The sequence below is a fragment of the Rissa tridactyla genome, chromosome 1, assembly GCF_028500815.1.
Source record: "Rissa tridactyla isolate bRisTri1 chromosome 1, bRisTri1.patW.cur.20221130, whole genome shotgun sequence".
In the NCBI taxonomy this organism is placed as follows: domain Eukaryota; kingdom Metazoa; phylum Chordata; class Aves; order Charadriiformes; family Laridae; genus Rissa; species Rissa tridactyla.
Genome location: NC_071466.1, coordinates 149,754,324 through 149,766,021, shown reverse-complemented (window position 1 = coordinate 149,766,021; position 11,698 = coordinate 149,754,324). Strand labels below are relative to the sequence as shown.

Sequence of the window (11,698 nt, the reverse complement as noted above, 5' to 3'; positions counted from 1 at the left end):
AAGAACAGGCATTGTTAGTATCTAATAATACCTCATTAGTGAATAGCGAGGCATGAATATACATGAAGAAATCTGGAGATTGTGAAGAGAAAAAGGGGTGGGCGGGCCGGGACCGGGGCGGGGGTGGTGTTGCTGGGTACATGGATTTGACTGTTTCCTACAGCACTGATGTACGTGGGGTCTGGGGGGAGCACAAGACCCGAGGAACGGACTGACGAGCAGAAATCCAAACCATGAAGCCTGAAGCTGAAGCAGGCAGCCGACACCGAGAGATGGGGTGGTTTCGGTTCTTGACTGTGCTACTACTAATTAAGCAGAGAGATTGATTGCTCTTTTCGCCAACCTTTTCAGTAATGCCACCGAGCAGGCTCTTGTTTTAGATGAATCTAATCGAAGGGCAGCTGAGTTTCAAGCTGGGATATCTTAGACTCCATTACTATAGCATTTAACTGTCCGAGCAGTCTATGGTGCCTATACCCCTCATTTGTTTATTATTTTTAATAAGTATTAGCCCTGTGTAAAAACATGGAAGCTGATTCAGGTTGGGGGGGGGGGGGGGGGGGGAGGTGGAAAGGAAAAAAAAAAAAAAAAAAAAAGTGCTTTAACTGATGTAACTATTTCTCTGAGCCAGGAATTCATGATGTTCCAAAAACAAGGTTTTGGCATGTAAAGGGCTGGTTATCGCTTTATTGCTACAAGGCTGCCAAAGTGTCGGTACGGATTCCTGCAGGGGCTTCGGGGTCAGGGTGGGGGGGCGCTCTTTTCTTTTTCGCTGTCAGTTTCAGTTCTAGTCAGAATAATTAGCTATATATATATTTTTTTTGTCTTTGTATAATTCCGGTACATCATTGTGTATTGTGACATGGATGCTGTCAGAATGGATGTTGATGGCATTTTTGTAACCTGTTGCTTTGTGTCACCTCCTTGGGAGTTAGCAGCAATGGTACTCAATGTAAACAAAGCAAACTCGAACTGAAAGTAAACACACTGGATTGCTTACCTGTGAAGAAGTCACTATCAGCAAACGCGCATGCGTTTTATTCATTCACCCCAGGGCCTGCTATCGCCTGTCATTACCCCAGGGCGTAATTCGGTAGCTCAGCTACTTCCAGGAGCCTGATAACCTCCTTCAGATTGATATTTGATTTTTTTTTTTTTTCTTCTAAAGAGTTATTCCACTAGCAGGTAAATAGGCGTGTATTCCTTTAATATCTACTTCATCATCGTATTGGTTACAATGGAAAACTTCCTTAAAACTAAACCATACGTATTATGCAGAACTGCATAGCCTTAACATAATTCCCCAAATAAAACAGGTCCTTGTGAAGGGCACTGAAGAAATAGGACTTTACCTCTGATAATTAAATGGGTATGATATGAATTGCCCCTTCCTTCTCTCTTCATGCATCTACAACTATTTCCACAGTTTCCACTAAGCTCAGTCCTAAAGCAGAGGCGCTATTTCTCTAAATAAGATGCATAGAGATGGATGCAAAAAGGGCAGGGAGCCCTGTCTTCAGGGAGCGGCTTGCTAACAAGAAAGGCTTCTATGGTACATGTTTCTCTCTTATTTCACTAGTGCACCTCAGCTGGAGGGCTTGCTGTTTCAGTAACAGCAGCAAAGATTTGTCTGGCCTAATTCGAACAGAAGACAGAATTATAAATGAGCACTTGACCATTTCAGACCTTGCCTTCATGCTTTTTTTTTTTAAAAAAAAAAATATATTTCAGAGTTTCGTTATAAGTTTACTCAGAAAATATGTTCACATCCCGCTAACAGGGAAGAAAAAAAAAAAACCCACAACAAAAAACCAACACACAAATGGTCTTGCTTTCTCATCTACTGCCTCCCCCCTCCTGCTGGCCATTGCCCGTTGAGTCTACATTTATTCTGTATCATAGGCCAGAGTAAGCAGGTTACTTTTAAACCATTCATGTGCACACAAACTATCACCATGTGAGCTGGCTGTACCAGAAGCTTGGCTGAACATGACAGGGTACAAGATTGCTGCAAAGATGCCAAAATCGCATTGTTGCAAATGATACTGCCTGAATAGCCTGAATTTACCAGGCAGTTTTTGAATGCATGTCAAAAATGATTCCATTTGCACAGCAACAGGTGTGTATTTTTCCTTTAATAGCTACTTAATCACAGAATCAATTACAATGAAAACTCCTTCAGAAAAAAAAATACCTTTTCTTACCCCATCTGGTACACAAAACTGCGTGTCTTGGGATGGCAGTGGAAACCACCTCTCACAGCGTTCAAGACATAAGTAACGCAATGAAAGAGTCTGGAAGACATTGTGATTCAGAAGACTCATGCAGAGCCTTTTAGCCTGATGCAACATGTCATACTTTTGGTTTTACCTTGTCACGCTCCTTAAAGCAAGTCCAAAAAAAACCCCGCAATGCTGATATGGTTTCCAGCAGCTGTCAAAATAAAACCCTCAAGCCGTTGCAGCTGTAAAGCTGTCTGAAGATTCAGGTTTTGTAATAGTTTGTCTGAATTATGGGTTTCATGCCTATAGCTCTGCCGACACCACAGATGCTCTCTATTGAGCTGCTGCTCTTACAGCATCTACTGACCCAGATGCATGTAAAAGTAGCTCTGCGCAGTGAGTGACCATTAATCAAAACTAGGGCAGGTTTCCTTCTTGTTGCCTCCTGCTGTGCATGCTGCCATGGCTGAACAGTCACATAAACCTAAGCACACGTCTTAGAAGAGCTAGGACATTGTTAGAGCCATGCGTAAAAGTGCTGTCTGTCCTAGCACGGCCTGTGCAGTGAGCCCTGACATAACTTGGGTCTTCAGAACTGTTTCCTTCCATCCTCACACAAGGATTAAGAACAGGTTGGGAAGCCTTACTTGGGCTTTACTTCGTTTTACAGGGTTTTTTCCTGTACCTAAAGAAGACAAAGTTGCCCCTCCTTGTCAAATATTCAGTAGCATCATCTTATGCACCAAAAATGGCCCTTCCCTCCCTCCTTGTTCAGGTCATTAACCCCAGAGTCACACCACCTTCCTCCCACTCCTAACTCCTTAAAGGGCTTGTATGAAAACAGTAGTTTCACGCAGGCAGGGAAAGCTGTTGCTTTCAGCCATTTCTTGCGAGAGGGGACCATCGATAGTGCTGTCGGAATGGCTGGGAGCAGGGAGCTTTGAGCTTTGCTGCTGCTGTCACAGGCAGCAGTGGTGGCTAGGAAGCATCTAGGAAGTTTTCCCCCTTTTATCTCCTCTAATCTACAATTATTGTCGAGAAGTAGAAGCACAGACTCGTATCTTAATATTGGTTTAGGTCTGGATGCTGAGGAAGTCGCAAAGGGCCAAAGTTGCAACCTAAGCACGTAACTTCAGAGAAACCGAAGAAAGGTACTGAAGAGCCAAAGGCAGCTAAATAGGCACTTACTAGCTCAAACTTAACACAGCAGCAGTAAAAATTCAAGATGTTTGTGCAATATTTAAACCCAGAGCACGCTTACAAATTGCCTATGTTTGCACTCCACATACATGACGCTGTTGCTTGTATGCGAAGGTGGGAGGCCGAGCACAGAAATAGTCTCTCAAATACTCCCATTATGACTTGATCCTTAGACAGGGATGCTTGTTTTACATTTTAAACACTACACAGACTTCACAGTTGAGGAAAAACATCATAGAAAAAACGGGGCTCATATAAAATGGTGGCTTGGCCAGAAACATTACCATTCAGAATGATCTTTCTTGTATTCATGAGATGCAGCCCAGGAAAACCAGTGGAGATACCTGCTTGAACAAGGGTCTGATATTCAAGCTATATCTTGCTGCTGTATCCGTCTTAAAAACCTGAAAACTTAAAATGCCTTCAATTCTCACAATTAAAAAAAAAATCTGCTAGTTATAGGTTTCTTAATTAGAAAGACTTAATCCACATCGTACTAGTTATTCATGGGTTTCCAATTGTTTCCTTGGTTAAATTAGCAAAGTATTGATGTCACTCTCCAGCAAAGCACTTCCAGGGACATTTTCGGAGTTTCACAAACACTGATGAATACACTCGGGGTCACTGGGAGCTCTGCGCATTTCACAATATCATATCATTTTGGATAACTGCTTCCATTGATAAACATTGATTTCCATACACATCAATAATGGGAAGTCTGCACTTATTTCCCAGACCGCCCCCAAACCCACCATTGTGCTTTTATATAGCCCAATGCTTTGGAGCAATAAAAGTATGTATAAACATCTCATTTATAGATCACAATTTGTCTGAGCAAAGCGCTGCGTAACATTTGAATTGCTAGATGGTAAGGAAACCGTTCCATGCTTCAATATTGGTTCTCTACGAATTTAATGTGAGGTTTCACAGTGGTTTTCTCTCCCCATGGTGTCCCAAGGGGAGACTAAAGGAGCGGGAAGAAGTGCCTTGCTGATGTTAAAAGGGATGTGCTTAGAAAGCATAAAACTGCCGAGTGAACATAGGCTGCTAAAACTCTCTCCCTCCGCCCAGTTAAAAAGGCAGACTTGATGGCAGAAAAAATAGTAAAGTAGTTCCTGTGTTATCAAACACGGCTCCTTTTTTCCACATCTAATAAGGCACTTTTTGACATTTAAAAAACTGCTTTGTTTCCTTTTCAAAGACACTTTTCATGTATCGCATCGTTCTAAAATTTTAGTGTAAAACCCAAAATTCTCACTGCTCAAATCCTAAAGAAAACATTTTTAATATAACACTGCATTTTACAACTGTTTTCACTTAAGACACTGAAAATTTTCAATAAAACTTTTTATTTTCATTTAGTGAACCCCAAATGAGATCTTTTGATTTCTCGTAACTGTCTGCGAGCTGAAAATTCCAAAACTGCGCAGCAGAGGGGTGAGGCTCCCTCCAGTGCCTTAAACCATCAAGGAAATTCCAGCAAAAAGGGAACTATCTGCCTTAATGCCACTGAGATTTCACAGGCTGTACCTCAGAAATCATAGAGTCTAGTTCAGCAAAGTTTAAGGGTAAAATACAACTCGTCTTGTACTGGGTTGTTAAGTCATTAATAGTTAATTTAAAAACTATGGAAAACCACTGAAACAAAGAAAGCAACCAACACCCAAATCCCCAGATTATTCTGCTTATCCCTTAAGTCTATGGAAGGAGTTTCCTCTTTTCCACCCAAACATCTCCAAAGATGTCCCTGAGCTCACTGACCGCATTCAAACTTGGCTGGCTCTTTCTATATGACTTAACAGCGACACAGAAAGCCAGCTTCAAAAAAACATCTGTGAAGCCAGCTCTTTTCTCTTAGAGATGAAACACGGGTGCTTCCTCCAAGACCTCCGCATGCCAAACTCCACAAAGTCTGAAGGGTCTCGGAGCTGATGCCTCCATTTGGGCAAAAGCAAATCATCTGCTGAATGCCAGAATAAACTTGCAGAGAATACAAATATTGGCTTCATGTTTTGGTAATTAATGGGAAAAAAAAGGTGCAGGTAACCACCACAGTGCCTTTTATGGAATCAGATACCTTCCATGAGAAAATACAGTGACTCTAATTTTTAAATATGGGTTTCAAAGTCCTTTTTAAAAGTTTCCTGCTCCTGTACTTACAAGTAATGAAGAACCTATGTAAAAGCAGCTTCAGATCTTCCTTTATTTTCTTCGTCATTCACCACCCACTGTAGAGGACTTTGCTGTACAACGAACACTCTTCAGGCTAGGTATGGATGCTTATTAGAGAGAGCAGGGAGAAGGACATTTTAAATGTGAATCAGAGAATACATCAAGCCTTCAGAGGACTGGGCTTGACCTTTGATGGTAGGAGCAGAGAGACGGACAATTTTCCCCCATAAAGCTACGTATATGGACTGAATGGATGCAGTTATGACGCAGGTGTGCTGGTTCAAATGGTTCCTACGAGGACAAAGCAATCGAGAATCATCGTTTCTTTCACTGGGTAAGACAAGAATCCATTTCTTAGTCATTGTTATGTCAGTTGGAGTCCTCAGTTTAGGATTTGTCATTTCTTGACCCATTTCTGGATAAGACTGCATTTAAAGGACAGGTGTAGAACCTATGTACTTTTTACAGGTATAAAGAATATATATTAAATGTAAAAATACACGTAGACACATAACGAACACACAGAAGAAGCATTCGTAAGGACATGTACAATAAATGGCACTAAACACCTTTATTAAGATTTTTAATTTTTCTTTTATGAAAATGAATAGGATTCTTTTTTCCCTTGTATGCAGAGGAAGAGCAAGCTAATGGCAAAACTTGAGACCGCTTTCTTATTTCAATACCATCTTTGCAGCCACAAAGATACAACTATTTAACAGACCAGGAATACTGTTTATTGCAGACTTTAAGCTGATTCATGTGAAAAAGGCACTATGAAACTTAATCAAACTAGATGATTAAATTTGTCTAAATTAAGTGATATTATATATTATATATAATACATATATTATATATAAAATCACACGACCATGTGAAATAAGAGAACATTTTTGTGACAAAAATCATTGCATCTTCAAAAATAGTATTTGCTGGAAGGGATGTTTTCTTTTCTCCCCCTTTTGCCTCCAGGAATCCACTTTTCCGAAAGATTACATTTATAAAGGAACAATAGCTTTTTACATAAGGAAAAACTGACATCTGGTGTCAACACGCAAAGAAGTCTAGATTATACACTGTTCTTTTGAAGGGTTAAGTTATAAACAAAAAAATGCAAGTATATTATAAAAAAAAAAAACAAAAAAGTACTGCAAATTGTTTCATGGCTACCTACAGGAGATCTGGTCACCTCTCTGAGCTGCGTTACTATTTTCTAGTTGTTCCTTCTTGTGCAATATTATAGTTCATCACAAGTGAAGTATTGATAAAATCAATGTACAGCGTATTATTTCGCTATGAACAGCATCCTTAGCAATAAAACATCCTGGGAGTGATGCAAGAAAGATTCAGTCTATGTCGGGCTGCTGTTCGTTCTCTAAACGTTTCCCCTCTGACTGCTGGCATCAACGACTTAACTAAACATCCTGCAGCCAAATGCACGACAAGAAAGACTGAGCCAAAAAGACATAATTGCAAACTACAGCAAGAGATGGGATTCAGAATCTTGTTATTACTGAAGGGTTCAAATGCTTTGTTATTGCTGGCTCAGCTTCCCTCAGATGAATCACAAACAAAGACGTGGTCCAGTTTCTCTGTCATGGAATGGGTAATTCCAGAAAGCCAAGACTCATCTTTGGGTGTAAATGAACGACGTGCCAATATTTTCACCTGTCAGGAACCTCCATTGAATTTCTCATCTGTTCATTTTTAATGATGAGAAGCTAGCAGCAGGTACTTCTGTGGAGACTACTGTAAATTTTCTTTATGGTGGCTAGTTACGTTTACAATATTATAAGACATTCCCCTGCACTGCTTCCTAAAGCAAAGCTGGATGGTATAATGCTACGGACAATTGAATTAAAGAAAAGAGGAAAGACATTTTAGTGGCTGCTTCCTTCATCAAAGGACTCCACACCTGAATCTGTGGCAGCTGCACTGATTTTTTCTTGTCGTCTTCTCATAATTTCTTGCAGTTCTGAACTACCACTGTTAGCCTATAAACAAATTAAAAAAAAGGAAGTTTACTTGTGGTTTTGACACATGATGAAGATCCTCTGCCAGCATTTTATTAAGATAAATGTCTGAACAACTTAAATTCACCATGCACTAAGAATCTGATTAAATAACCTTTGGAATAGGAAAGGATTTACACTATCCTTAAATGCAGACCAGAAAAGAACCTGCAGACTATTAAAAGCGTCAGCTTGACTGTTAGCACTGCTGAGCATCTTTTATTCTCACGCAAGCCCCTCGAAGTGTTGGATATTTATGGGGTGAAATACGGCCTCAGTAAAAGCAGGGTTAAAGCCCAGCAAGTTTGTGAGGATTCCACCCTTGAGTATTTAAATATCGTGGCAATCATATTTAGAAATTAAAGCACATAAACCCTTGGTGAGTTTAGATTTATGTAACCAAAAAATTCATGCATGTACATGGGTTTGCACAGCCAAAGCCTAAATAAGGATTGAGATACCTAACCTTAGTATCCCACGTCACACAACACACCATCACGCATCTGCTGTTCAGAGACACAGGCTTCAAACTTAGAACACCGTAGTAAGAATTGAATCATATTACTATATTAGCAACGGTGTAGTATTGCGAGGACAAGGTCTTATGTCCCCTTTCAGGGTGAAAAACAGGTCTGCTGAGCTAGCTGCAAACAGATTGCTTCAACAACGTAAACGAAGTTATGAGCAAGGGCAGGACACATATCCACCAGAGCAGAACTTTCCAAAGTGTGCATGACTTTGAATAAAACTAGAGAATTATAAAGCAAGAGCCTTATCCGCTATTGTGTTATTTGGCTATGACACGACCTTCCCAGCTTCAAAACCATCTTCCAAAACAACCGCTGAATAAGGAAGCAGAAACTGTTTTTGAAATTTGCAAAATAAATTTCAGGACTGTTAAGGGGAAAATCCTTCAATTGATTTTGAACTCTGAAAATTTATCCCATTACATAAAAATTAATTTAGATTTATCCCATTATATCCATTACAATGCATTAGCTGATGCCATCACCTGACAGACAGGTTAGGTGTCTACAAGGAGGAAGGCTAGGATGCTTCTCCTAGGTAAATTACCATTGCTCTCTTCTCCCAGAGTGGAAGGGCAAAGCAAGGTGATTATAATTGACTCTCTGAAGGTGAGAGAGCAGTTTTATTGCTCTTAATTCGTCTTGTCCTTGCCTACTTGGTTTCAGGTACAGAGCAAGTGCAGCAGTCACCCATTACTGAAGTCATGCATAGAAAAAACATCAGCAGATATCCGACAACGTGCTTTATCAGAGGTCATGTAGAAATACTTTTCTGAAAATGACGGAGCTGTCGAGGCTGAAACAGTTTACCTTCCTGATAACATCAATAACTGCACGACAGAACTGGAATTCCAACTACAAACTACTGAATTCCTCTGCGTGAGGTGGAACAACAGTAAAAAAGAAATTGCAGCTGCATAAAGGTGAAGATCTGGTTGTCCGGACTTGGGAATGCAGCCCCAAATCTGAGATGTGGGGCTTTCACTGGCCTGCAGAAATGGTATAAATCCAGAAACACTTGTGGAAGACCCCAAGTAGAACTAACAAAGACCTGAAAGGCCTCGAGATTCAACAGTGAGTTCACTCTACCACTTTCTCACGCCTAACAAATCAAATCTCCTCTACAAAGATAAAGCAAAACTAACTCACCCCCACCAAAAGTGCCTGGAGTATCTATTGGTTCAAGCACCAGGAAGAGCAAGAGTCAAGAAAAAGGGCATTTTACTCTCTCTTATTGTTTTCCCCAAAACCCTTCTCAGTTCATTTTGTCTTTTGCAGCCTGATTACAGTCTTAAACTTGAGTACTACCATGCATTTTTTCTAACACTTTGTGGACCCCTTTTAGAAGTGGGAAGAGATCCCACCTAGTGTTTTGGCGGATGCTGTTTCAATGGATTAATACCAAATAACTCAGATACAAATAATGCTTATCAACATGATGGGAACTGAGCAAAAGCCAGCTGCCTTGCAGAAAGAGCTATTTACCTCTACAGACTCAAAAGCAGCGACCCAGCATCGGGTTAGTAAGAAGGGCTATACATACCTCCAAGGCAGATTTCTGTACCGTAATTTGGCTGTAGACCCTAGACCCTTCTGGGCAAACAGTCCTCAGTTCCTCTTTATTGAGGGAGAAAAGCTGAGCACCCGTCAGCACGCCAAGGCTGTTGACAGTCCTGAGATCACACCAAGAGAACAAAGAAGAAATAAGCAAAAACACACTAGCTAAAGGAGAGAAGCAGGCTGGCTTCATCCCACATTGTCTCAGGTAGGGCTTCCGAATCGAGACAAAACTTAATGCAACAGAATTCTTGAAGTCAATTAAGCATCTGTTATAACATGTACCTTTTGGTGGAGGCTAATATATATAATCTTTTTGCCTTAAATATATCCGTATCTCTATAACCACATTGATATATATTACATACGCACATATATACATATATACATAAATATATATGTATATATGTATGTAAAAACAAATCCTTTTTTCCGAGAGTGCAGCTGACATATATTGACGTTCAGAAGGCTGCTTGATTTTAAAAAGTGGGAAGACCACATCCTCATTACTGACAGGAAACTAATTTTAAGAAGTTTTCTTACATTTGCCCTCAAACTTACACAGGGTTGAATCCTTTGGACTCCAACCACGCTTTCACATCCTCAGGTGAAGAGTCGTAAGTGATGTTAACTACCGGGATGTTCGGTCGTGGCACGTGGAACTTCCTCTGGGCAGCGCTCCGGCCGATGGTGAGCCGGTGAACAAGTTCATCCTGCACCTCCTCCATCTGCGATTTCCTGCCTAGAGAGGGAGATGCCCCACAGGTGCAGGAGTCATTCTCAACGTTGCTTTATCAAAGCCAGGCCATTTCTTATGCTCCACTTTAAACTCTTTTTTTTTAATTTTCTTTAAAGATTCATTCACTAGATCTGACTGAATTATTATTCTCCCTTTACCCCCAGGGAAGATTTCAATATTCCCACTCCTCCCTTTGCAAAACAAAACAAAAGCAAAGAAAACACCCTAAAATCCAACTGAGACCCTAGAAAGAGGAGATGATCTTGATGTCACACAGAGACACAGATCAGTCTGACAGCATCGGAGCTGTGAAGAAAATGGGCACAGAGGGTTATTCAATTGTCATAGTCTCGTTTCTTCAAGTAGAAATAAGATGTTTTAAAAATGAAAACAAAAAAGATCAGGAAGAATAGAAGATTGCTTACACAGTGGAAAGGCAGCACTTTCCACAAACAACTTCTTCGTGCAAATCCAAGTAGGTAAAAAAATTTCACTGCTGCTGACGCCTATCACCTTAGATCCAATAAGCTATTACAATAATCACATTTTTGAAGGGGTTTTAAGAAATCTGAATTCACTCCCAGTCTGGAGTGACTGGTTAGCTGAAACAATATCACACTTTGCATTAAAAAAGTAGTAAAAAAAAAAAAAAAAAGTAGTTGCTCTCCCCAGAGACACAGGAATTGGGTAATTTTTTTCTTTAAACCAAACTGTACAAAGTTGCTATCCCACAGGACTTACTTGTCTGAAGCATTTAGTCCATTTGCTGGTCATTAGCAGGCAACAAACTGAAATGCTTTTCACGCATTTCAACAAAATCTATTATAATGACACTGAAAATTGTTTAAAATGCATATAAAATGTTCTATGGATAATTTCAAAAAACAGGTAGAATCCAAAAGGGTGTAAACATCTTTTTGGGCACAGAGAAGATACTGATTTAGGATAGTTAAACTCTCCATGCAGTAACTGGAATAACTACAGAAATCCTTTGACACGCAACTTTAAATGATCTCAGAAATTCTCAGGGAATCTGTACCAAGATATTTTTAGTTATCTTTACTCAACCTTCTTTGATACACAAAGAAAAACTACAGCACCTTCTCTGATGCACTCAGGTGGCCAAAGCTATTCCTTTTCTCCCATTACGCTGATAGCAAGAGAGGAAAATGACACAGTTTCAATATGAAAAAACTGTAAGATAGCAAAAATGTTCCTTTACTTTTATATCCTTCCAAAATCTCTCAAGGGTCAACATCTCTAGACAGT

At 40.1% G+C, this 11,698-nt stretch overlaps 1 protein-coding gene across 8 annotated transcripts in view; it reads right to left on the bottom strand.

The window, feature by feature from the left end:
- Positions 1-6,308: 6,308 nt before the first annotated feature.
- Positions 6,309-11,698, bottom strand: part of EPS8 (epidermal growth factor receptor pathway substrate 8) — a 140,056-nt gene continuing 134,666 nt past the window's right edge. For all 8 annotated transcript variants that reach the window (XM_054198223.1, XM_054198234.1, XM_054198213.1 and 5 more), the window contains 3 exons: positions 10,252-10,432; positions 9,677-9,806; positions 6,309-7,588 (listed from right to left, as the gene is read on the bottom strand). In XM_054198223.1, coding sequence (XP_054054198.1) covers positions 7,475-7,588; positions 9,677-9,806; positions 10,252-10,432 — 425 coding nt within the window. In that variant the 3' untranslated portion in view covers positions 6,309-7,474. The remainder of the gene's footprint in view (positions 7,589-9,676; positions 9,807-10,251; positions 10,433-11,698) is intronic.